The sequence below is a fragment of the Parus major genome, chromosome 2 (assembly GCF_001522545.3).
Source record: "Parus major isolate Abel chromosome 2, Parus_major1.1, whole genome shotgun sequence".
Classification (NCBI taxonomy): domain Eukaryota; kingdom Metazoa; phylum Chordata; class Aves; order Passeriformes; family Paridae; genus Parus; species Parus major.
Window position 1 is genome coordinate 4477338 of NC_031769.1, and position 26358 is coordinate 4503695.

The following is a 26358-nucleotide window of genomic DNA, read 5'->3' on the forward strand; positions in this document are numbered from 1 at the left end:
CACCGGGGAAATCACGGCAGGAAAAGAAATTATTTCTTCAGATTACGAAAGCAACTTTCTGTTCCAAGGGGATGGAGGTGAACTGACAAGGAAATGCTGCTTTGTGCCTCTCTGGGCTGGCTGTTTCCTGGGAATTTGGGGCTGGTATTCCCCCCTGCCTGTGATCAGCCATGGGTTACCCCCATCAGACAGTCACTGCCAGTTCAGACTCCTGACCCAGGAGTGTGTGACACCCCTGTGTGACTGGACATGTCCCCAGTACCACCTGCTTGTCCCTGTTCATCCCATTAGTATCTCACTGACCTGTCCCAAAGCTGGAAGCACATCCCTGCAGGTGTGGACCACATTTCTAAGTGCCTCTGCCCTTGCATGTGGCAGCTGCATGTGCAGAATCACCTCTGTCCCATCCTCCTCCCAGTTTTTCTCCCTAGAGAATCAGTTCCCTGACAAAAGTGACTCCTAAATACCGGCACAGCTCCACGGCTGGGCTGGGGGAATTTGCACGGATGGGTGAGCGCCCATAAAAGCTGGCTGGGAAACCGGTGCTGCTGCTTAATCCAGGAGCCAGGCAGCCCATTTGTGGTGCTCAGTCAGCGGGGAAAGGTTTAAATCTCTGCCCTAACCCCTCTGCCAGTGGCCCTGGTCCACAGGGAAGCTCTGCCAGAGGGGACACATTCTGAGGGAGGTGTGGGAAGCAGGGCAGGCTCCCTGCTGCCCCAGTTTGGAGGCTGCTGAAAAGGTGAGTGGCTCTGGCATGCTTCAGTGATGGGTGGGCAGTGAAGGGTAGTCCTGGGAAGATGAGGATTTGGGCAGGAGAGAATCTCTATCTGCTCCTCATTGCCTTCATGACCCATTCTCTAAAGAATGCTAAAATACCATCTGTTTTTTTTCAGAAGGAAGGGGAAAAAGAGGTGGGACAAAGATGCAACAGGGAGAATCTATGGGATTTTAGAATTTAGCAAAGCCTGAGGGCCAGTCATGCTCTAAAACACTCTGCTCACCCTCATGGGTGCTCCCTCCTGATGGCTGGATCACACTTTGTTCTCTTTTCAAACCACAGTACTTTCTCTCATTTTCAGTCTTACAAAGGACTGTGAGTGTTTGAAATTCAAGCTTTTTCTTTCTGCCACGGATCAGCCCATTGTGTGCCAGAGTGGTAATTGTAAACATTTTCATTATACACAGAATTCATGTGTTTTTTTACTGTTTTGGTCCAAGAGAATCTGTTATAACTATACAACCTTTAAAAGTAAGTACTGAGGTTTTCTCATGCTCACCTACCAACTCAGATACAAGAACAGCACTGATTACAGTTGGATGATTAATGAAAATCATACAACTTCACAAGGCTTTTTTTTTTTTTTGATTTCAAACTTTCATGAGTACACGTTGTCCTTGCAAAAAAATTTGTCCAGCATCACATATAATAGATCCCTGATTTGAAGGTGGGGAGCCCTGCTGGTATAGAACCTAAATGTAATGATTAACACATAGCAAATAAATAGAAATAGTTCTCTTTTGAAAGGGTTTAAGAGAGATTTTTCCCTGTCTGCAAGCCATTTCCTGCAAAGATTAAATGAGCTCTGGTACACAGAGTTAATAGGTGATTTCTGGGGTCGGAAATGGGCTGAAAATAAAAGCACTAGAAACAGAGGAAGGTGCTAGACAAAGAAATAAAATAAAATAATGTAACTAAAGACCAGCTGTGTTGAAAAGGAAATAAGATTTAATCATGCAGTAAGATTTTTCTACTAATTATAGTAAGATAATTAACGTTTTGCACACGTATAAAGTTGCATTTGCAGATCTGAGAGGGTGGGAGGTGGTGAAAGGAAAAAAAAAAGTGTCTTGTTTCCTGCCTTTGATTTTCAAAATCAGATCACTTTGCAATTTCCAGTATATCCAAACTGAAGGTTCATGATCTTTGGTCACTTCTGCAACTGTTTTTGGCTCTTCGGTATCAGCTGGAATATCCCTTGCAGGAGGAGCATCATGACCCCCCACCAGGTAATTTAAAGAGCTTCTGAGAAGTGTTGGGAAAATTTAGCCTCAGGCAGAGCTGAGTATCTGCCCCAAGGCAGCTCGGGGCTATTTCTGAGCTTTGCAAAAATCCAGGAATGTGGAGGACTCTATTCTAGGCACCAAAAAAATGCCAAGAAGCTCCGCTGAGAGACAGCTGCGGGTGGCATTGCTGTTTGGGGACATGGCCTTCCCGCGTGGGCCAACTGCTGTGGCCTTATCCTTCCTTAGGGAGGGCTCCAGCATCCCCCCATCACCCCACGCTTCGGGTACCAAGGGCCTGGGGAGGTGGGTGCAGCCCTGACTGTGCCCTCGGCGTTGCCTCGTTCTCTGTGCCCCTCTGCTAGGTTAATGAAGGGTTAATAAAGGCCGAGTGGATGTTTAGTGGCTGTCCCTGGCTGTGTGTCACTGGGGGTGTCCAGCACTGCCCTGACACATGGTGGGTCACGCCCTGCTCACGCTGGCGCTGTTCTCGTACCCTCCAGTGACTCTACCTGCTATTCACAGAGGGGTTTTTCATGGAATGGTGATAAACACCCCTGCTTGACATCCCTTCCCCTGTTTCTCCATCTCCCCAATCCCACCACCAGCACTATTTTATCCCTAACCCCTCTCCCAGGATCTTTTCCCTCCTGCAGCGCAGCATCGCAGCCTTTACAGCCCGGAGTTCAGGACAGCAGCTTCCCTCCCTCTAAAAACCCCTTCCCCAGGGAAAGCAACGCCCTGCTCCCCACTGGAACAGCCTCAGCCTGGGGAGAGGGCTTCTTGGCATGCCACAAATACCAGACCTTTTAAGGGAAGCCCTCTCTGACCCTCTGAAAAGATACCTTGGGAATGTGTGTGCAGGCACGAGCCCCGTGAGCATCCCCAGCCTGACATCCTGCCTGGGATACAGGGCCCAGCTGGGATCAGGGCTGTGGAGTGCATCTCTCAGCATTTCTGTGCCATGCCATGGTGTTTACGTGGGGGCATTGCAGGGATGCCACGAGCCCTGAGGAGCTGCAAGGCCCTGCCTTGGCTTTCTATTCTTGTCCTGGTGTTTCCATGCTGCCGTTGGCTCTTTATTGCCGGCAGCCAAGAAAACTTAAAACTGTTTTGGACGAAAGAATCACACCCCAAACCAAATTAGCAGTATCCTTTAAAGACAAAACCCCAAACCCACTTGTAGCTACTGAAATTCTTGGGAATTTCCATTTGTTTCTGAGTAAGGCAGATTGCCAGCGAGAATATGGGTGAGGAGAGAAAGGGTTGGCTTGAAAGTGTAAGAGACCAGTAAGGTATAGTACTTCAAGGAAATATTACTACTGCTCTGCTCAGACCCAGTCCTGGGACTTTCACAGTGCTAGAGAAGGATTTTCTTCCTTTTAGTAACAGGTTCAGGGCATCCTTGCCTTGTTTCTCCCCAAAAGGAAGCTTTTGTGCCCTGTAAAATACTGAGTCTGTTCAAGGGCTGAAAACAGCCTTTGCAAGATGTTCCTACAAATTTCCACTCATGCTGAATCCTCAAATTGCCACGAGTGAATCATCTGCTGCTTTGCCTGAAGAAGAGTATGGATTTTTATATTTTGCCACTTCTCACAGTGGTATCTGTACCTGAGGCATATGGAAAGGAAGACAACTTCACATTTCTTTCCCTAAATCCCTGTTTTCTAACAAAAATCTGAAGCTACTTCACTTTTTTTTTTTTTATACAAAGATTTAGGTGAAAACTAGAGACCTGGAGGGAACTGGGACAAGCTACAGAATTTCTGTTATTTTCACAGCCATCAGCTGGATGTGAATCTCGGAGGGAAATATTGGCCAACAAGTCAATGTTCAACAAATGCATAAGCTGAAAAAAACCTGCTTTCAGCTCAGGCCAGGCCATTCACACAGTGACTGAGGGGCATCCCCAGGGCTGGACCTGATGTCCTGGCCAGAAGTCAGCCCCTAGGGCCAAAAGACAGGTGAATAATCAGGTGTGAGACACAGGGGCACATTTCTGCTCCCTCTTAGAGTGACACAGGTTTTTGGAGTGTCCTTTCACACATGTGAGCACAAACAGTGAGTGGGGTATGGTCATATTAATGCTGCTGACTCCACAGGCTCCTGAAGCCCTTTGTTTGGCTCAGGGTCACAAACAAATTTTTCAACCCTCTCTGGAGACAGGGATTAAAGAGAGAGGGAAAGAAATTCCCTCCTTAACTAATCCTTCCCTGACTCCTGTTCCTGTTCCTGTTCCCTAGGGATGTAAGATGAAGCAAAGCTCATTTCCTTCTGAGCAGTCCACGTTTTGCTGCCTACTCATTGCCAGTCTGAACAGGGTTTGGGTCTGGAAGGTGTCCCCTCCACCCCCAGCATCCCTCTGGCTCAACTGGGTCCCATACAGATTCCTTCCCCTATTGGTGCTCAAAGTGATCAGAATCATCATAAATAACAGCATTTTGACACTCTCTCTGATCTAACAGAGATCTGGATCTAAGATCTGTCCCCATGAATTTGACCTTCAAAGCTGGGATTTTCAGTACTTTAGGACAGAAGAAAAGCACACAGTTACAATTCTCTGTTTCTGTCTAGAACACGCTGAGGTGCCCTAAACCATGGTCTTGAAGCAAACCAAAGCCACTGTACATTGAACATACCTGCAGCACAGAGCAGGATTTACCAGGATTTATCTGCTGGGCCAGCAGAATAAAATCCATGGCTTTCCATGAGCTGCAACACCGCTTTCATAGCCTGAAACACCAAGCATCCTCCTTTGCCCTGCATTTTAGGATCAGTCTGAGGTTCATACTCATGCAACACTTCACCCCATTCTAATCTACCCCAAAATTACTTACAGGGAGGTCTCTGCAGTCCCAACAGGTGAGTCGTGTCTCAGACAGCCCCAGTGGAAAATCTGTGAGGAACCCAGGGCCAGGCAGCCCTTTGTGTATCCCAAAAGGAGCCCTGCTCCACACCCCACACCCTCAGTCCTGTTCACTGCCTCCCAGTGGTCTCTGGCAGCGGGTTTTATCTCACAGTGCTGGGCTATGTTGAGAGGATGAACCACTTGGTCTATTTTTAGGGAACAGTGAAATTGCTCTTCCACCAGGCTGAGTCAATCATGAGTCCCAGCAACCCCGCACAGGGGTTGGGAAAGGCTGTGGCCCTGGCTTATTTTCAGAGTTTATTCATTCAAAATACCCCTGGTGTAACCTGGTATGGGACAGGGATGCATCCAGACTGTGGTGCAATGGGGAAGAGGCATTTCCCTGACTCACTCTCATGTCCTCAGGCTGTGATCCTCACAGCCAGGCCCCTCTGTCACCTCTGGCCACAGCCAAAGTGTTAAGAGAAAAGCTGGGAAGGTGAGAGGTATTACTTACATTTCCTGGTTCCCTATTTCCTCATCAGTTCCAGCATTTTAGAAGCAAGAATGAAAAAACTTACTTTGGGAAAGTGACTAAAGAAGGACAACCACTTGACCTGCTTTATGTTAAACTGGGAATTGTTCCTGTCATTGCAGCAATGTGGTGTCACAGGTAGCTGCTCTGGGAAGTGTTTGAAGAGGGAGAATAATAAAGCACTCAAACCTGGAGAACTCTTGACACCCTCAAAGTTCAGCTGGGCAAAGGATACTATTTTTAGCATGTTAATGGTGTGTAAACCTGTGTGCCAGTGTTGGTGATCCTGCCTGGCCAAGCTAATTTGCAAATACAAACATAACCAAAGGCTCTGGGGGTGCTTTTCAGAGTCCAGCTTTAGCAGACTGATGTACCCAGTAATATTGAACCAGGCCCAGCAGTTCTCTCTTTGGTTTGCTTTTCTGACACCTTTGGAGGATGTATGTTTGAGAACATCACCCCATGGCAATGGAAGATGTGGGTTGGTGTCCCTATCACCTGAGATAAAACACTCTTTGTGCTCTTTGTTGCAGAGGGCGAAACAACTGATGCTGATTTTCCAGTTTCACAGGATCCCAGAGTGATTTGGGTTGGAAGGGACATTAAAAATCATCCAGTTCCCAACCCCCTGCCATGGACAGGGACACTTCCACTAGACCTCCATCCAATCTGGCCATGAGCACTTTCAGGGATGGGGCATCTACAACTTCTCTGGGCAACCCATTTCAGTGCCTCACTACCCTCTGAGTACCCTCACTACTCTTTCTTCCTAAGATCTAATCTAAATATCTCCCCTTTTAGCTTTAAATAATTCCCCCTTGTCCTCTTACTATGTGCCCACATAAAAGGCTCCTTTGCCCCTTTTTTGTAAGCCCCCTTTAAGTACTGAGATGCTTAATTTCTTTCATGCACTTCTCCTGAACAGTTTTTCTGGACTTTTACAGGGTTGTTTGGTTGTCTCTTTTCCCTGTGGGTGTGCAGGTGTCAGGAGAGGATGCCACACATCACCCAGGCTGCAGTTCAGCATGAGGTGAGGTTCCCTTGCCAGCATCGCGTGGCATCACATCCCATCACAACATGTCCAGCTGCAGATGAACATCTGTTTTCACTGGGGCTCCTGGAAGGGCCCAGCTCCTCTCCACCTTAGCCCAGTTTCTTTAACCATCCTGCAGGGCTGTGAGTTATTATTTTATATATTGTGAGTGTTATTCCCCTACTGTCTGTGTTGAGCCCAGTGCCTCTGGAAACCATCACTCCTCCCTCTGATGTGTTCTTTGTTGCTTCTTTCCATAAATGAGGATCAGGAAAAGCTGTCAGGAGGGTGATAGGCAGGTCCCTGCTGACCAGCCAGGTGGTGGGGCAGAGGCTGGGGCTGGCAGGGGCTCTCAGCAGACACACACCCACTCACATAGCACCAAGTGGGTGGCAGCGGTGTCTGCAAACACAGCAGCACACTGGGAGCTGAGATACCTTATTTATTCCATGTGGATGGAGGGACATAAATGCAGGAGGTGAAGGGCAGAGCAAACCAGCTCAGTCAGCAGCTGGCAGTGGGTGTTTGTGTGTCGTGGCCTGCCTGTGCCTGGCGGGGGCACACAGGGTGTGTATTTGTGTGAAATTCTGTTTTCATCCGCAATATCTTTGTGTTCTGTCTGCACACATGGCTGGCTGGTCACACCCCTGCTGTCCCTCTCCATCCCCAGGTGAAGGACCTGCTCTGCTGGGGGCAGTGGCTTCCACGTGTGTGCCCATCAGTGCCTCTGCAAACTGCAGCCCTGAGAGCTCTGCACAGCTCCTGGGGAAAGGGTTTTGTCCTCCTGTCTGAGAGACAGCAGCTAATTAGAGGGCAGGAAATGAGAAAAAATAAATCACGGAGGCACTGGGGTTTTCTGAGAGGCACTGGGTGTGTGAGGGGAGAGGTCAGCAGGCCCTGGAGCAGAGGGCAGCCCCGAGCCCTTGACTGAGATGGGCTGGCTCTTGCTGGGAGCCCAGTGAAGAGGGCAGGGGGGTTTTAGCAAGGGAAAGGCTCTTTAGGTTAGACTGAGTGAAAGCAGAGGCTGGGGCTTGCAGGAAAAGCCAATTAGGAGGGACAAGCTTGTCTGCTTTGATTGTTGGCAGATCCCAGCCAGGCTGATCAGCAGATGCTGATCCCTCCCCTGCCCTCCAAGCATCCCTGGGAACTACTGTGCTCTCCCATGGCAGCGTCCCCCAAAAATGCCTGTGACCTCAGCTTCCCTAATCGGTCACAGGGGCTGGGAATGATGACAGGGGATGGGTGGCACGTCCTGCTGCCCCTTCTTTCTGTGATGAGAGGTGTTTGAGTCAGGGGACGAGATGGATCGTGTGCTTAAACACCCCAAGTTTGCCTCCTGCCCGAGCTGCAGAGGCACAAAGCAGTGAGAGCTGGCACTTACAGGAGTCCTGCCATACACCTCCTGCTTGTCATGCCCATGGAAAGCCACTGCTGAAGGGGAAGTGACTTTTAAGGATTATTTTGACTGCAGGAGCCTCTATCATGGCAAGTGCCGGAGCTTCCTTGAACTCGGAGCCGCCTCTGGCACAAGCCCAGCCTTTTATCTTAAATCAGCATTTCCCCTCCCTCCTTTCAGACCTTTCCAGTTCACTAGCGATGTTCTGCCGAGCCCGAGTGCTCAGCAGGGTGATGCAGACGGCAGAATGGTGCCTGCAAAGCCCCGGCTCACGGAGAGAGGGAGGGTGGCAGCCCCGGCCAGCGCTGGGGCTGGGATGCAGCGTCCGGAGCATCCTTGCGGAGCCCGATTTTGGGAACGGAACTCAGTTCTGCTGTCGCTAGATGGCACCGCACCCCCCGCAGCAGGACGGGCAGGGGATGAATCCTCTCCTTGAACCAAACCCGGCTCTCCCTGCGTGCAGGGTGGGGGGCTCCACTGTTTCCTGCCCTCTCCTTCGCCTCTTCTCCTTGCTTGGAAAATTCCCCTTGTGTAGAGGTCGAAATGAACGTAGACTAGAATGGAAAGGGGGAGGAGGGGTTTGCAGGTGGGTTTGAGGCTGCCTGGATGCTCTGTAATTTGCAGTCACCTCAGGCTCCTGTTTCATCTTTGCTCTGCACCGAGGTGACATCCCCGTGTGCCCTTCAGCTGGGAGCCTGCATGATGGAGCAGCGTTATACACACAGGCACAAACCTGTGTGCACGTCCCTCTTCCCTCTTCCTGGGCCACAATTCCCTCTCTCTGATTGCCAAAATTAATCTAGAAGTTGTTGATTTTTAAAGCCAGGGTACTCAGAAGACTCTACCTGCAATAAATTAACTGGTGCCTTCTCCTTTTGAATATTAAAGGACTCAAGCTTTCAATTGTTTCCCTTTGGGAAAAATGGTTCCTTGATCTGCCATCTTCTTTCCTAGGAAGAATTTTGTTCTGCTGTGTAAGTCTTCCAGGGCTCAGTTTAATCTCATTACTGCAGACTACAGCCACTTGGACCTCTTTAATTAGTGTCTTGGTGACATCTTTGGTGGCAGCTTCCTCCGGACCATCTGATGTTGCCAGCGTGACCAGGGGCACAGCCCAGCTGGTTTGGCTGCCCGGGAATGTACTTTTCTCAGGGGTGTAAATCATCCCCTTTGAGCAATGCTCAGGCCTGCAGCAGAGTCTCAGGTGTGACTGTGCCTGGAAAGAGATGCAGCCACTGACGCTTTGACTTTCTGTGCAGCTATTCAGCTCCAAACTGACGTGTTTGCTGATAAACCCAGCTCCAGCCAGCAGAGCTCTCTTGAGCACTGCCAAGCTGCTGCCCTCCATATCAGACATCCCAGCCCCTGAGAACCGTGGTCTGTGCTTAACTTGTGTTATTGTGAGGCTTCAAACAGCTCGATGCTGCTTTCCCCATGCCAAGTCTGGGATGTCCCCTCCTCACCCCTCAGGAAGGGCAGTGGGGCTGTCCCTGTGGGGTGGTGAGGAGGTTCCCACTGAAGATCTGCCCTGGTCACTGCTGGGGCTCACAGAACACCAGCATCTCTTTCTCCCCCATGGGAATGACAGAACACAGCACAGGTACAGCCGTGGATGTGTCTGGTCCCTGAGAGATTTGGGACAGCTGGCTCTTGGACTTTTTTGGGAATCATTACAACTCCTGTCTCTGAGCAAATCCAGCACCTACCCCAGTGGTAGCTGTCGTATTCCCAGCTCCCTGGATGGAATTGCCTCCCCAGAAGGACCTCACATGAAGCCCTTCCAACAAAGCACGACCACATGAAGCCATGGCTATTACAAGGCCTTTGAGTCAGGGGCTGGGGAGTGGTGTAAGGATCTAAGATAGGCCATGATTCACCCCTGGCCAGCCAGAGGAAAAGACGTTCCTGGCACTGGAAAAAGCACAGAAAACTGTGACAGCATTGAGCTAGATAGTGTGGTGACATCATCTGCTCTGATACTAAAAAAAAATATCCCAGCAATGCTGTGGAAACCTCAGCTCCATCACTTGTGTGCTCGTGTGAGAGACTTTACCCATGCAGTTGGGTAATTAAATACAGGGTCTCAAATCCAGGCAGTGTGTGATCCTTTTTCTCCCTCTTGTGTGAAAGACAAGAAAGAAATGGAAAGAAAAAAACCCAAATCCTAAGTAAATGGTTTAAGGGGACCCTGGATTCCTGATCCAGGGCTAAAAATTGTGGGATGGTCCAGTGGTCTCTAATCCAGCCATTGTGGGATTTTTGGAGATCTGTTTTTTTCTGTCCCAATTCAAACAGTGAAGTCCAGCAAAATCTTTCCCATGAAAAGCTTGGATTTCTCACTCTTGACAGATGCCTCTTGCCTTGAAATATCCCTGACCTGCTTTAGTCCCAGTGATATCATAACATTAGGGATCACTTACATGCCCTATCTTAAGCCAAGGATGACTCTCTCTGATACACCACTGCTGCCAAATTCAAAAAGGAGCCCAGCCAAGGCTCCTTAGTTAGGTACAAAGGAACCTCTCCCTCTTCCTCTCCTCAAGGCTGAGGTGCAGGGAGATATTACTCATCCCAAACTAAACATGGATGTATTTCTGCCTTGGTATTTAATAGCAGCTATTTTTAACTGCTGGGATAACAGCACAGGGAGAGCCAGCATGGCTCTGTGGACTCATCACTGGCCCAGATCCCGGCTCTGCTGGGATTTGCCAGCTCTGTGCAGTGGGACTGATCAGGGCTGCAGTCAAGACTGCTCTCTGTGCTCCCTATCCTTGGCCACATTCCTGAATGTCCAGTCCTGGCAGGACCCACGTGTCCCCAGCCAGCATCGCCTGCTCAGTGTCTGCTGTGGGGTTCTGTGGGAAACACAGCTCCGTGTAAGGAGCAAGCAAACCCTTCCCAGCTGCATCCATAGAGGTGGAAACAGGCTAGCAGTGATGCCTGGAAACCAAAATAAATCCAACTCACAGCTTCTGCCCGTGGCTGAGTCATCAGCTGTATCTGGCACCGAGGAGATGATCCCCTGCCTGTCCCGGGACTGCTTCCCTTCCTGTGTGGGAACAACAGCAGGGAAACAGGTAAGTGCCCACAAATAGAGGAGAGGAACTGCACAAAGACATGGTGTGGGAAAGGTGACAGCACCAGAGGCTTTACAGAGCCAAAGGTGGCTTTTTGTTTCTTGCAGGACCCAGCCTTGGCCTTGCTCTGTTCTCTCCTTTGATGCTCCACCTCATTTACCTAAGTGGTATTTTCCCTACCTGACTTTGATTTTGAGGCCAGCTTTCAGAGACAGGATTATCCATTTCCTTTACCAACTCCCAGAATGATTTTTGTGTCTCAAACCCTGTAGAGAAGGGTGCTGCCCTTTGCTGCCCTCCCAGTGAAGACCCAGTCCCTTACAGGGGCAGATATCACACAGCAAAGAGAGGAACAAGATGATTTCTGATAGGATCTCATCTGTATTTAATATTCCAGATTATATCAACTTCATGTCAATATCATCTCCCATGTTTCTTTAATGTAGGTCTCTCTCCAATCTGAGCTGTTCATTCCTACCAAATCCTTCCCTCCAGGAAGAGGATCATCACAAGTGTAAGAATCCAGAAATGGAGAAACATTTCTCCATTTGTCCTGTTCTCCAAAAAGGTATTAATCTTGTCTGTCACTGACAGAAAGGCTTCCAAATATCCCTGGGTAAACCAAGATTTATAAAAAAATTAAGTAGAAAGTAGTATAATGTTTAGTATGTCACTGAAGTAAAAAAAATATAAATTTTAGAGTGTTTAATACATGGAGTAAAGATAGAAGATAAATGGTGTGGTTCTTAGCTCTCCTTCTTCCTACTTCTCCATGAATCTGCAATTTTTAGGAACACAAAGAGTGATTGGTTGAAAGTTAGTCACAGTTTTAGTTACCTAAGTAGCTATAGAAAGCTTATTTGTAAATATATAAAAACAATACACATGTCTATTGCTAATTAGGTAAAAATAGATATAAAGATTAAACAGCCACGAGGTTTGAGGCCATTTTGTACCTTCAGAGCCAAGGTGAACCAGGTTATGGTGAATTGAACTTGTGCAGAAAGTCTGGAGGGACCTGCCAAGTTTTTTGATAACATCCTAATAAACACAAGAAACAAGATCCTAACGAACTTTTTTAAGATCCTAATGAAGTTTTCTTCCTGACCAGGAAAACTGAGATAAACAGAGCTCCCTGTGAAGGAGAATCCCAAAAGAGCTTGGCTCAGAAGGGACAGAGAAATCTGTTTCGAGAGGTGCAGCACCAAACAGCAAAAAAGTTTCAACAAGAAATAGTTTGTTGAACATCTGACCTCTGTCTGGTGGCATCAAATCACCCAGAGCTGGGTGTCACTAGACATAAACATCCACAGGGAAACCCATCCCCTGTGCCTAGGGATTGACATCAGTGGGTGATGAATCACCACCACAAAGCCCAGGAATTTATAAGGATAAAATGTATTTCCAGGGCCTTTTGAGGAAGAGCACCTACTGACCTTTGCAGCAGACTCCTTCCCTGGGGTGGTGGCAGGGCTCCATCGTGCCTTCCTCTGGATGCTCTGGAGAGGGGCGAGGAAGGCTGGGTCCCTGTGGGCTTTGCTCTCCATGCTCAGGGGCTGGATTGTTGTCAGGATGTTGGTGTGATCAGCCTCTCTCCTCCTCAAAGGGCCTTTGGCACTTGGTGCCTCCCGTGGGGCACAGGGTGAGCTCTGACAGTGTGGGACAGTGACTTTAGGGGTGTCAGAGCTGGCCAGGAGCCCTCTGGAATTCCTTGCTGGAGCACCAGTCTTAGGGATGGGAACATCCTCCACGGGCTTGCTTGAGCACATGTCACAGGGATGACTGCGAGGTAAGGCACGGGTTTTCCCCACTGGAATGGCATTGTTCTGTGATGGATATCTTGCTTCCATGAGCTAAAAAAACAAACAAAAACCCCACAAAACATCAAAATAGATTCTTATATAATTTCAATAATAAATCATGTGACATTTTGATTTCCTGCTCTTCTACTTCAAGCATCACATCTGTTGATTTTCTAGCTCTGTGGAATGAAAGAGTATCCTACCACTTTCTGTGCTCTCTGAAATAAATGTTAAGGACACAACATCTTCTTTTTGAAGTGTTGAAGTTTCTGTCATGCCTGTTTCCAGTGAATCCTCCTGACTTGTCCATGAACATGCAAGAAATCCTTGGAGTAAGAAAAATATGGCCAGTGGTTGTCTCCTCTCTTGGATCATTGCCTTATTCCCATCTCCATCCTCCTACTCTATGAAAATGTGTTTCCAAACAGTCAGGAAAAAACAGATCTTCAGTAAAAAACACCAAGAAAATTCTAGAATGGCAGAGAAGAATGGCAGAAATGACACAAGCCCCTAATTTGAGACACACAGGGCAACATCAAAACACCTCCAGATGACGGTGCAGGTGCCCCAGTGTCATCCCTGCCAGCCCAGTGTGGTGCCTCAATGACTTTCAAGCCACTACTAAATCCTCTGCCAGGTCCTTCACTTCTTGATTGTCTTCTGTTAGTGTCTACCTCCACAATTTTTTTTTAACTCCACAGTAACCTGAATATTATCCATGAAATTTCCATCCTGGAGTATCCTCTGTATGCCAGTCCATCTGTACACACTATGAGGCAATTGGTTTTCACCTGTCCTGGGCTGCCCTCAGAACAGAACCAGTTATTGCAGAAAATGCTGGGTTTTTGTTTGTCTCTCATTGCCAAGAACTGGAGCTTTATGTTGTGAGGACAGCCCATACCAACAGCTCTGAGTCTTTGGCTCTCACCTTGAGATGTTCTTGCTTGGCTGTGTTTTTTTCACCGTTCAGGATGCTCTGGTACCTGCAGGGAAGACAGGAGATGGCACCTGAGTCCCTTTTCAGCCTGAATATATTTTTGTGTATTGTGGGCAGGCTCGTTCTGCCTTCCCCTACCCTCTGGAAAATAACAGAGCCAATAGAATCCAAAGGCAAGCTTGAAGAGTGACAGAGATGTGAGATATCTCCCAAAGAGGACTGGTTTTAGCTCAGGGCAGTGCTGCCAGAGGCATTGTGAGCCCTTGTCTCCTAAGCTCTGTGCAGAAGGGTCTCTGGAGCATCTCTGTCCCCACTGGTGGGGGATGTGCTGGGGGTTTGCAGTGCCTGAACGAGGTGTTTTATTGCACTCTGCTGATTTATAGCTTGGAGCTGAAGTCAGGCTTTCCAGAAGGTCAATTCATTCAGCTTTAACCTAATGTAAAGGGATTTATCAAGTCAGTACCTGGCCTAACATAAACACCAGTGATGAGTGAGACCTTTGCAGAAGAAACCACCTTTCTTCACTTCTGTGCTCTGGGTGCACTCTCAGCTTTCTCCAAAGACCCTGCCAGAGAGATGGCTATTTATAATGGAAACTAACCAATTGTGGGATATTTGGAACTAAAGTGTCCCACGGGGAAGCTCAAGAGACAGACTTGACAGCTGCTCTGTCACTCTTACATGGAGAGAGATGTACTTCAGGTTCTGTTCCTAATCTTTTTCGTCTCATGCTTGGCAGCGTTTTGGTCTGATCTCAGTTGTGGGTTGTAACAAGAAGAGAAATCAGCCCTTAAGAGGCTTGGGCTGAAATGTGACTCTCCCTGGAGCTTTTTGGTAAGAGATAGTTGAGAGAAACCAGGAGGGGATGCAGTGCCCATACCCCTCTTCCCCATCAGCTCATCTCTCCAGCATTTGCTCTTTCCCTTGTGGCTACCAAGATTAAAACCTTTAATTGTCCACCTGGGAATGGTCTAGTCCTTGGGGTCAAGGGCAAATTCCTCTGTGTCATTCAGTTGAGTGGGGATTGTTGAGTGTGTCTGGATTTCAAATCAGGACTTGTCTTCCAAGACATAATAATTCACTGGAAATGTAGAACAGACAGGAGCACTCGTGACAGAAAACTTGAGACCTGCAATTTGGGATGCTGTGCTTGAGAAAGGTCTTCTCTGAGTGAGATCTGTTTGTGACAGAGGTGGGAGAGGGAGAATCCTCCCTGGAACCCCTCAGATCTGAGGTGAACTGAAACCACAGATTAAACACTCACCTGGCAACCAGTTCTGAGACAGACACAGCTTTCCTCAGAAGAACTGTCCTGAGCTCTGGGTTGCTCCTTGGAGGGTGGCACAGAGAAGGGAAGGACTGAGCTGGCTGCAGCTTCTCAGCTTTTCCCATATTTTCTGTCTGCTGGCATTGAAACAAGAGAGCAAAGGTTATGGTGCAGGGAAAAGAGACCAAAATCAGAGTGTCCATCTCCACTCAGGGGACCAGGGCATCAGTAATGGGCTGTGGAACAAATGTTGTTGTCACGGGTACATCTGCAAACCTCACCACTGAAATTCACTTTTGAAAAACAAAATGGGGTTAAAGCAGACACAAGTTGAATTAAATCACACTTAATGCAGAGAATTTGTCTTTTCTACTCTGTCTACCACTTATCTCATTCTCTTAGATCCCCAAGTTCATCTCTATGACAGTGAGAGACGTGAAGAAAAGATGTGAAGAAAATTAGCTTTAAATAATTTAAAAGTTATTTAATGTAATTTGCATATGCATCATTATTTAAAATTTTCTGATGTTTCCAGTGTCACATAGACCTGAACCAGCTCTGGATTCACACAGTTACTGGAGATTTAAATACCCCTTGGCCTCTTCTGCCAAAAATGTTCTTGTTTTCCAGACTTCAGCAATGTGCAGCAGAAGTCTCAGGAATTGTATTTTCAGTGACTGATCTGACACTTGGAAGTACATTAGGTCATCTGGGGTTCATTTTCTGCATGTAGACAGAGCTCTGGGGACCTACAAGTTATATGTAATTGCTTTTTAATTACTGACACAGACATTTGAACTACGTGATTATTAAGTACTTGTATTTACATTTTGAAAGTATTTGTTTTAAAAGCCACTTTTCTTGTAAAAAAAGTGTTTCATCAGCAGTTTCTGTGGCTCTGGCCTGAATATTATTCAGTGTCCAGTCATTCTCCACCCATGTTTGGGTGTCCACTTCCAGCTGCACTCAAAAGGGACAGATTTTCAGGGGGATAAGAATGTTGTTCAGCAAATTGTGAATATCTGCTTCCCCTCTAATGCCTGTTAAGACATCTGAAATAAGGACCAGAGGAAGGGGAATACATTTCGAATTAATTGCTTAAAAAAATTTCCTTTTTTTTTGTTTTGTTTTTGTTTTGTTTTTGTTTTGTTTTGTTTTGTTTTGTTTTTCAGGTCATTTCCCATGGTGTTAGGGAAGAGACAGATCTGTCAGATCTCAGGCTCCCACCTCCCACAATTAAGAGATTGTTTCCCATTTTTCTGGTGGTGTCTAACATTAAACAGTTCCAGGTTAAGGGCCCTCCAAGGATTTACTTTGTGGCAAAATGAGCCTGTTAGGAGAGCAGTATTCCCTATCCCTCCTTTCCCTTAAATACAGGCAGTGGAGGAAAATACCCTTCCCAGCCCACCCTGAACGGTTCCCACAGCCAGCACAGCATCCCCCCAGTTGCTAAGGGTTTACAGGATTTTTCTGATATTAATTCATTCCAACTCCTGTGATCTGGGAGGGGGTTTTGTGTAAAATCACTTACATGCTAGAGCGCTTCCCTCTGCCTGAGATCTGCCATTTGATAGTCTCCTTGGGACTCTCCAGCACCACACTGCTGGCTCCTTCCTCTCCCTCTCCTGTGCAAGAGAGGAGGCAAAGTCCCTTGGCAGAGCTGCAATTAAATATTAAAAGCTGATGTGCAAATGGGGATGGTGTTGAATTGGAGAGCTGGCAATGAAGAGCGGAGGAGATGAAGCTTCCTCCCTTCTCCTTTTTAGCCAATTATTGAGGTCTCATTCCTCCCTATAAAATCACCAGATAAGTCCAGATCCTGGCTGGGGCACCCACAGCCATCTAGTCCCAAAGCTGGAGTCAGATTTAGGTGGGAAGCTGCTGGAATCCATGTCCCCACCTTGTCTCAGAATGAGGTCCACTGTAATCAGGGGATTTTTAAATGGGTGCTTCTGGCACAGGTCATACACCCATACTCCAAACCAGAGAATGTTTTCAGTTCAGTCTGTCCCCTGGGCTTGTGGCTTTGCTGGGGAGGTTCTGCAGGAGCTGCAGGAGAGGGCTTCTCTCTGGGGTGTCAAAGCTCCAGGGAGCACACTGCTCCTCCTGGCAAAAAATGAAAGGCAGGCCAGGGTCCAGATGGAATTAATTGAAATAATTCACCATTAAGGGAAACAGAGGGCAGGACCATCTGAGGAGATTTGCTTTAGCCAAAATCTAAGTTGGATTTAAGTAAAAGTCTGACAAAAGTAGCCTCCACAATCTCTCAAAATGCACCATGGCCACAAAAAGAGCTGCTTTTTACCTTAACAATAACTGGGTTACTGTGAAGCTTTCCCTGGGATTTATTCCACACTGGAAAGTTGACCAAGCAGCAGAACCAGTGCACAAATAAGAGCAGATCTCTGTGCTGGTTTATAATGAACAAGAAAAGCTACATTTGACATGAAGAGTTGGAAAATAATTTACCCAGAAATGACTAAGCTAAGCAAGAAACCTTTGAGATGAGAAGCCAGTGAGTCAGGGCAAGGCAGAGATCTGGATATACAAATGGATTGTCCGTGTCATTGCTGTAGGAAATAATAACTTGCACTTCTCCATCTGTTTTGATTCAGCTCTTGGTAGAACTAACCTCCTTCCTGAGCTTTTGTTTCAGCATCTAAAACAACTGAGAAGCCCTATTGGTTTTAATTCTCTGTCCTGTGGATAGACACAAGTTTGGTTCCACATGGTGGACCCAGGTCATGGTGTCAGCTGTGTTCCTTTCAGCAGTGCCTAAGACCAGCCTGGAGCTGAGCCCTGGCTTTGTATGTGTTCAGGTTTGTGCCAAACACTCTCCCAGGGTGTTCCTGAACTGAGGGACAATTCAGCTCTTGGAGGACTGTGCAGGATGCCCTGCATGGCAATGGGAAAATTCCAGTGACTGCAGCAGCTGCTGGATTATCAAGAGACAAACCTGATGGAGGATAGAAGGAGCTGAATTTTGTGGGCAACCCAAAGCTCTGAAGCTGGGATGCATCCTTGATAGTTATTTATTTTAGTGGAGGAGGATTTGGCTGCCAGAATGAAACAATGAGAGCTGCAGTCCTTCCAATAGTGAGTAATAGAGGCTGCTAAAAGCCTGGTGAATTATTTTAGGGACTACTGCTCTCCAGCTCCTCTCTCCATAAAAGGGCTGCATGAAACAATTCCCTGCACAGCTCTGAGGCACCCTCACTAGATAAAGTGTGTTTTGAAACAGTTTTTGCCAGGATTACAGAGCCTTAGGCTGATTCCTCAGCTACTGTCTCTGCTGGGGGCCTTGCTCATCTCACAGTGATTTCAGCCTTTGCCATTAGCGGTGCTCAGGGTTTGCTCTGCTGGCAAGGATCTGTGGGAAGATGGGAAGGAATTCTTCATGCTGAGATGTCACCAGGAAGAGGGGCCTGAATCACATTGATTTGCCTCCAGGTAGCAAATCAAGGCAGTGGGGGACTGGTAGAGGATGGAGGGACTGGATGTACCAGTCCCCAAAACAACTTTTCTTCCAGCAACCAAGGAAGGGAAATAATCACTCTTAAAGACTCCTGGGGTTTGTGTCTTGATTTGTGAGAACTTGGAAGAGATGCCTTGAAAAAACTGGAAGCTTTGCTGGGATGTAATTTTTGAGCTTCAGCTCTTCCCCAGGTGAAGGACAATGGGTAAGGAGGTGCTGTGAGGATCATCCAGCATCTCTGTGGTCCCCAGAGGCTCTTCCCAGCAACCCTTGACAAATTTGGGACATGGATTGTGTTCTGGCTGCTCTGCTCCTGTTCTCCAAGGGAATCAAACAGTTCAGCACTGACTGTACCTCTGGAAGGGCCTTTCCAGATGTTCTTAACTCAAATTAAAAACTGATTGCTGAGATAGAAAGAGCAGCCAGCCTCAAATACCTCCTCTGTTTCCTGCAGAAAGGTGGGAACAACCACATTCCTTATGTGTGTCCCTGTCCTGATGGCACCTGGCCAGAAAAGGCAGCTGAGAGGTTTTAAAAATCCAAGCTTCCTTTTCTCTCCTCTGGTGACAAGCAGCCAAATCACACCCTTTTCCCTCAGACAGAGGGGGTTTCCCTGCAGAATACGAGCAGGGCGGTAGAAAGTCCTCCAGATGCTTCCACAGGCAGCAGATGATGCCACTTCCATGCTTCTCCTTTGGGTCACACCTCTACCTGTTAGGACCACCCACCCTTCCTTGTCCTGTGATTACACCCCAGGACATTTCCAGGTAGGGGCTGGAGTTTTATTCCAGGCACTCTGAGGCCTCACTGCCTGCCCAGGACATCTCCTGACCACTGCACTAAGAGCAATAAGCTCTGATTTTTGGTTTTGTTTGCTGTAGCCAGACACTCTGTGGGGAGTATCCAGGCTGGAGGCTGAGGTTTGGTGCCTCATTCCCTGCTGAAGTGCTGAGATCTCCAACACAGACACAGACAGGGGTGGGCAATGCTGCCTGCATCCTTCCTGAGGCAGACATAGGGAATACTGGCAGGGAACAGAGGCAGCTCACAGGGAACTTTGAACTGGGAACTACTAATGGTTAACACAGACAATTATTTCTAGCTGTGTCAAACAGACTGACCTAAGCCCACAGGAGATTTGTGCTGACCAGACAGGGACAGCAGTTTACATAATCACCTCTACTTTTCTTTTTTTAAATAAAACTTTTATTCCCCCCAATTATATAACGTTATTTTGATAGCTGTATTCTCACTAAAAACCTGTATGTTCCTCTTTCTTGCCTCCCCATGTGCCCAGCTTTGCTGCACACAGATTTGGACTCTGCATTGTCAGAGGAGTGTGAGAGGGGATGGTGGGGTGTGAGCAAGCATGAGAGAATAAATCAGTTTGGGTGTGTGAATAGAGATCTGCTATTTGTTATAAACAGATTGATGCATAAATGGTTTTCTGAAAAATACTGATTGTGATGTTTGTTTCCTCCAGATTTGATCCCCAACCATGGAATTCACAGCAAACTAGCTACAAGCAGTTGAGGGAAGAACCAGATTTTGCACTCTTTCCAGCACATTCTCCACATTTTTTGGGGATGAGAAGAGCCATTTGCCTGTGTGGCCCCAGGGCTGGGTATGTGACTGCACAGCCAGATTTTAATCCTGCAGCTGAAGGCCCAGTGCAGCTCCAGGGAGGTGAAGCTCCCAGAGCCAATTCCTTTCCTTTGGTCTGCTGAGTGAGCAGGGATCAGCACGAGCAGTTTGCTAAGGATGGGTGCATTAAGAGACGAAAAAATCCCTGCAAAGTCTGGTATTGTTTGCTCTTCCTCTCTCTGCCTTCTTCCTCTGGAGACTGTCTGGATCCTCACACTCATTTCTATAATTATTGGTTTCACGTTATGTAACACGCCGAAAAAAAATAATAATTATCTATTAAATGCACATGTGGAGCTAATGTGGATTATTTGAAAAGACCTGTCTTTGCATTTGCAGCTGGAACATTCCTTGGTCCATTTTAATGAGCTTCCACAGCCCTGGCACGTGCTGGGGACGGACCCCACGTGTGCTCACCCCGTGCCCCCTGGGACTGTGGGCTCCAGTTTCACCCCAACATGTAGGAACACAAATGCCTGCTCTGTGGGAAGAATGGGAAAACTTCTGCAAGAGCCTCCATGAATGCACATTCCCTTTGAGTATCTCCTGATTGCCACGTTTTTCTTCTGATTTTCTTTCATGCAGGGTGAAAAGCTTGGAATTTTTTTGGGGAAACTTAGTAGTTGCTGGGTTTTGTGGTGGCAGTTTCCACTTTGAGAAGCCCCTGGCTTCCCCAGGGAAATGAAAAGATACAAATTTTGAATTTTTTTTGGACCCTGTGCCCTCAAGTTCGGGTGGTGTTTGAGTTGCAGAGATGGCCAAGGATGTAGGGCTCAGGGTATGGGGACATCCCAGGCCAACTCCAGCTCCTCTTTGGCCTCAGGAAGTGGAATGCAGAAAATCTTGGACTTAGTGGAACCAAGAGGTGGCTCTTGGGACATCAGTGTTGCCACAGATTCACCCACCACCACAGGGTGTGTGAAATGAAGCTCATTCTGGACTGTAAGAAATGAAACACTGGTCTCCTGAAAAGGAGAGAAGGCTTCTAGTGCTCTTAGTTTAGAGTTTTAGGGTCTGACTTTGAGAACAGCACTGGTGCAGCCTGTAGGACCTGGCAGGGTTTGTGAGTAGATGACACCCTGAAATGCTGCCCAAATTTGAGTGTCTCATGGTGCACAGGACCAAGCTGAGGGACAGCAGCAGGTCTGTTTGGTGTTGGATGGTTTTTGGTGTTTGATAGTGTGGGGTTGCACTCAGACACAGCCTCCACCCCCCTGAGGACCAGAGCTGGCCTTGAGCAGTACCTGATGTTGTCTCCCCTTGCCACACCAGAGCATTGCATGAAAGAGAATTAGAGAATTATAGAATTATTTAGGTTAGAAAAGACTTTTGAGAGCATCAGACCCAGTCATTACCCCCAGACTGCCAGTTCCACCACTAAAACGTGTCCCCAAGTGCCACATCTACCCAGCTTTTAAATCCCTCCAGTGCTGGTGACCCCACCACTTCCCAGGGCAGCCTGTTTCAGTGCCTGATAATCCATTTGGTGAAGAAACTGTTCCAACCACAGCCTCCCCTAGTGCAACTTGAGGCTATTTCCTCATCCTATCCCTGTTACCTGGAGAAGGAACCAACCCCTTCCTCTCTACTGCTCCTTCCAGGCTGTTGCAGGTCAGTCATCTCCACCATGGGCGGATGCTGCACCTTGATGGGCTCCTCTCAATGCTCACAACCTCTCATGGTGCAGCTTAATTCCAGGGGTGTGAGCTCCTCTTCTTAGAACATGACTCATCTCCCCAGAATGTTGCTGCTTAAACTCTGCTTTGCCCTGCTGCCAGGTGCATTCTGTGCCCACCCCCACAGCTGGCTCCATCTGGGGGAATCCTGATCCACCCCTCCTGGATCCACGGACTGACACTGCTGCAACCATGTCTGTGGATCAACACCCCAGACCTTCCTGGGCTGCTCTCAAAGTCAAGTGACCATCCCCTTAATTTCTCCCATACCTTTCCACTGGTGTTGGTCACATCCCCTAAGTCTTCACCCACTCATCACAGCAGGGAAATTGCCTGTTTATGTGGAAGCAAAGAAGAAAAAAAGGAAGAAAAGAAGGAAAGAAAGGAAGAACTAGAGCTACCTTTAATTCTGAATACAATAAGCCCATGCAGCTAAAAGCTGGGCGACTCTCCTTATGCTGAGTGCTCTGCTCATCCCAGGCACTGCTTTTTCTCAAGGGAAAACCTCATCTTTTCAATCTTTAGTGTATATAAACCATCATCTTCTGACTGTATGAGGCTGCAGTGTCCCTTCAGGCTGATCATGTTTTTATTTCACAGGCTTTTCCCCGTGAGAAGGGGTGATTGCCTGTGATGGTTTTATGAAAGTGTTTGGAGGTGGATGTTCCTTCCACCCTCTTTCCACCCAGCAAAACGCGAAACCGCAGATTGTTCAGGCTTCAGTTTCTCATTGAAAAGTATCTTTTTTTATTTCCCCCCTGGGAAGCTCTGAAAATTAAAACCAGCAAAAATACATTTCTTGTGAGGAGGAAATATTTCCTGGCTGCCTCTAAGACACCATGGGGGCTCTGTGTGTGTGTGTGTGTCTGCAAGCTGCACACTGTGCATACCCTGTGCTTTTTTACTCTTTGGGCAGATATGGGGCAAAAGCCACACAATATAAGGCTTATCCCTGTTTTGTTTAAGGCCTGGAGCATATACCCTTCCCTGATTGATGCTAAAGGAAGGGGAAAGGCAGCTGCAGCCTCTCAGCATCCCTGGTAAACACGCCCTTGGGCACAGTTTGCAGGGTATTTTTGGGTTGTTTGAAAAGAGTGTAAAGGTTTGGTGACCACGACTGTGGTTTTGGTTTTTTTTTTCCCCTTTGCACTAGAAACTCTTGGCAGCACAAACTCTTGTACCTGAAAATGCAGACTGAGAGGAAAGGGAGCAACTCTGGGAGAGCTGGCTGAACAGCAGCTGCCTGCCAGCCCTGACCACGAGCCTTGCAGCAAAGAGGTGAGGAATCTGTTAAGATCTGCCTGGGGAATGTGAGCAGGGGTGTATCTGGGTGAGAGGGAGCTGCTCCCCACTCCAGGCTGGGCAGAGTGGGCTGGGAGCCAAGGAACAGCTCCAGTCCTGCATCACTACACTGCTGCTGAAACCCCGGCAGCACACCCGGCTCCCCTTGTCTCACGGGGAGGAAAACGTGTCTGCTCCATCGCTCTCAGCTGAGCTCTGGCCCTGAGCACATCTGGGGCACAAGGATCGGGATCCAGGATGCTGGGAAGGGCTGGGGCACCTCCCCAGAGCCCAGCTCACACAGCCCTGCTCCATCCTCAGCCTCTCTCCAGCTGTCACTGCCTCCCTCCTCTTGATCCTCAGGTTCACTTCCCTCCTGGTACGTGGTTAGGGGCAGGGAAAGGGCTTTGGGCCAGGGGATGGGGAATGGGGCAGAATTGGATCAGTATCCATGTGCCAGGACTCCAAACTGCTCATGTTAGCCTGAAAAACAGCTTTTTTTTTTTTTTTCTTCCATCAAGCCTAATTTGACCTTCAAGATCAGACAACGCATGGAACTGTAAGGTTGAAAGGTGCAGATGTTTATTTTTTTTTTTGCAGTGGGCTTGTAGACTACAGATGAACTATCTGGGTATCAGTTTTATTTCATTTTTACACCTACAAGTCCTCACTGAAGAGCTGTATTCCTGAATCCTATATAATTTTCTTGAAGGTCTTCACATCCTAACCTTATGCAACCATTAAGGAATAGATCTGGTTTCATATCTGCATGCATCTTTGGAAAGATGCAAATAAGGAGGAAGCATTTGCATACCAAAGTAGGCTCCAAGTGAGATTTATTCAGCATTATTATTATTGTTATTATTAACAGTGGCGTGCTTCTGCCAGTCTCTGGAAGGCAGAAAAGGTAAGAGATTGCTTCCAGCTCTTTTCTTTTTTTCTGTAAACAGATTTGTGAAGCCTGAAACCACCCAACCCGTGGTGCCACCATTAACTCAAAATACAGAAAATGCTCTCTGGCCACAGGAAATGGTGCATTGAGGGATTCAGGGGCTGCCTGTGTGCATCCCACAGCTGCCAAACACACGGATGTTCCCACCAGGAGAGAGTCTGTCTGCAGCCACACGGGGACATACAGAGCAGAGTGTCGGCAGCCGTGTGCAGCGTGTGCCCTCAGGAGCTTGTTGTGCCTCTGACAAGACAAAACCCCTCTGGGATATGTGGGCTGCTGTTGGAGAGGAGTCAGCAAGCCCAGAAAACACAAAGCAGGGAGAAGGTTGTGTTTTCTTTCTGCTCAACCAGATACTTCTGCTGTCAGAACTCAGGGTTACACACGGGTAAACCCCCAGCTGCAGAGGCTCAAAGCCCCCATTCTCCCTTCTCCTTGCTTGTGGCCTCTTTGCATTTCTGAGCTTTGTTTACAGCCCTGTTCCCTGTCTTGTCTTCATGCCTGTGGAATAGCTAAGGGTACCCCAAAGTGCATTTGGGAAGTTTGTCCGTTCAAAGAGACAGACAATTGAAAATGGTAGGTTTTTGGGGGCTATCAAATTGTTGTTTACAGATAGGTCTTTTCCAAATAGACTTTTTACCATGGGGGTTGTCCTGAACCACCTGCCCAGTTTGCTTCTGCCTTTACATGGAGACCTGCACCCACCTGGTCCCCCTGATGCATCTCAGCTGAGTGAGCACAGGGGCCAGAGCCCAGGACATGGTTCCTCTACTGATCCTCAAGGGTTCTGCTTGCAAAGGCATCCAGAGACAAGGCAGAGCCTTGGTCAGGGCCTTTTCCATGGGTGCAAGCCATCAGTGTTACACACCTCCCTGCTCTCCCTGTACCTAAAGAAGCATCATGGCAAGCAGAGGGTGGGGAGTGGGATGTACTAGAGCAGCTTAATTGGTTCATGGCATAAAAGCTTCCTTGGCAGATGCCCTGAGCCAGCCTCCCAACCACATCCCACTCTGGAAAGGATTTAGAAGGCAAAAATACTCTGAAAACATAATTGTAGTTTATTTTAATTTTCTGTGCAGTTTATTTTCCCAAACCCCCTCACTGCTGTCCCCCATCTGGCGTTTTCCTGCCCACTGTTCTCTGCCTGAGTGTGGTGGGCTCCTTGCTGGGTGTCTTGATGTTGTGACAGAACCCGTTTCCATTCTACCTCTGCACGGGCTTTTCCACTGCGTTTACAGTAAGAGATGGAGCACTCCCTGTCCTTCACCTTCAGTCCTTTAGGTGTTTCCTACCCCTGCAAAACGATCTGCAGAGAGCGTGCACCCACAAATTTTTGGATACCGATCCCACACGGCCTCCTCCAAGAACACAAGAGGGCGCTTCCACCTCATTTTTTGGGAACATTTCTTTAGAAGGATTTTCTCTCGTCTTCACCCTGTGGAAGGTTGGGTGAAGGTCCTTGGAGCAGGGAACTTGTCTCTGAATGTGTTTGCAAGGCCCTCGGCTGAGGGGAGCTCCATCCTTGCAGCATCCCCAGAGCCTCACACAGAGCAAATGAAATCATATTTATGTGTATGAAACAGGGATTTTTCCACTTCAGGATCTGGTGGATTTTCAGAGGATGTCTCAGAGGATCTTAGCACTGAGCTGTGTCATTGGTTTTGATTATTCACTGTGAGAAACACAGACATGTCAAGGCATCATTTCTGGCATCCTCTCTGACTGTAACAGAATTGACAGATACAGGGGAAATTTGGTTTAAAAACAAGAGTTGGGAGCCTTTGAAAGGAGAGGGAATGGATTTTGTACTCACTGCCCCACTGGGTGTGGCAGCAGAGGGTGTGCAATGAGCTCATCACACATCTGACATCACCCCACCAAGGAGGAGGCAGAACAGGTAAGCAAACTGCCAGAAGTTGGGGAACCTATCTGAATCCACTTAATCCAGGCCATTTCCTCCCTGGTGTTCTTTTCCTGAGGAGGTTGTTACCTGCTGGTGGCTGCATCCCAGCCATACTCTGGAGATGGAGATCAGAGAACCCCCTAGGCTGACCTGCAGTGCACACACACATCATGACACTGGCAGTGAAAGGAACTTTTCATTCTCTGCTGTACCCAAGTGCTGTGAGTCTGAACAACTGAGCATCCAGGCTGTACAGCAGGGCAGGGATATGGGCAGTCTCAGAATTCCCTTCCAGTGCTAGCTCACTCCTGGGACTTGGGGTCTGTTTTCTCTCCTCCATCATCCTTTGAGGCTGTTCCTAGAGAATCACGGAGTCAAGGGACAGTAGGGACATGTCCCTCATTGCAGCTACACCTAATGACCTGCTCATAAATGAAGCCTAATTAGCACAACTTTTTTCTGCATCCTTGTCCTATCACCTCTGTCCCAACACTGGGAAAACAGTTTTACCTCCAGGTCTTTGGACTGGGATGT

At 47.8% G+C, this 26358-nt stretch overlaps 1 protein-coding gene across 2 annotated transcripts in view; it reads right to left on the minus strand.

The window, feature by feature from the left end:
- The window catches only part of XIRP1 (xin actin binding repeat containing 1), a 33080-nt gene extending 16521 nt beyond the window's left edge, over window positions 1-16559 (minus strand). Inside the window, exons 1-5 of one of the 2 annotated variants that reach the window (XM_015619655.3) lie at window positions 16428-16559; window positions 14894-15030; window positions 13621-13675; window positions 12327-12743; window positions 10781-10862 (exon numbers count right to left, since the gene is read on the minus strand). In XM_015619655.3, coding sequence (XP_015475141.1) covers window positions 10781-10862; window positions 12327-12743; window positions 13621-13675; window positions 14894-15021 — 682 coding nt within the window. In that variant the 5' untranslated portion in view covers window positions 15022-15030; window positions 16428-16559. Of the gene's footprint in view, window positions 1-10780; window positions 10863-12326; window positions 12744-13620; window positions 13676-14893; window positions 15034-16427 lie in introns of both variants that reach the window. The other variant, XM_015619654.3, reaches the window with a different exon arrangement.
- Between the last annotated feature and the right edge of the window lie 9799 nt (window positions 16560-26358).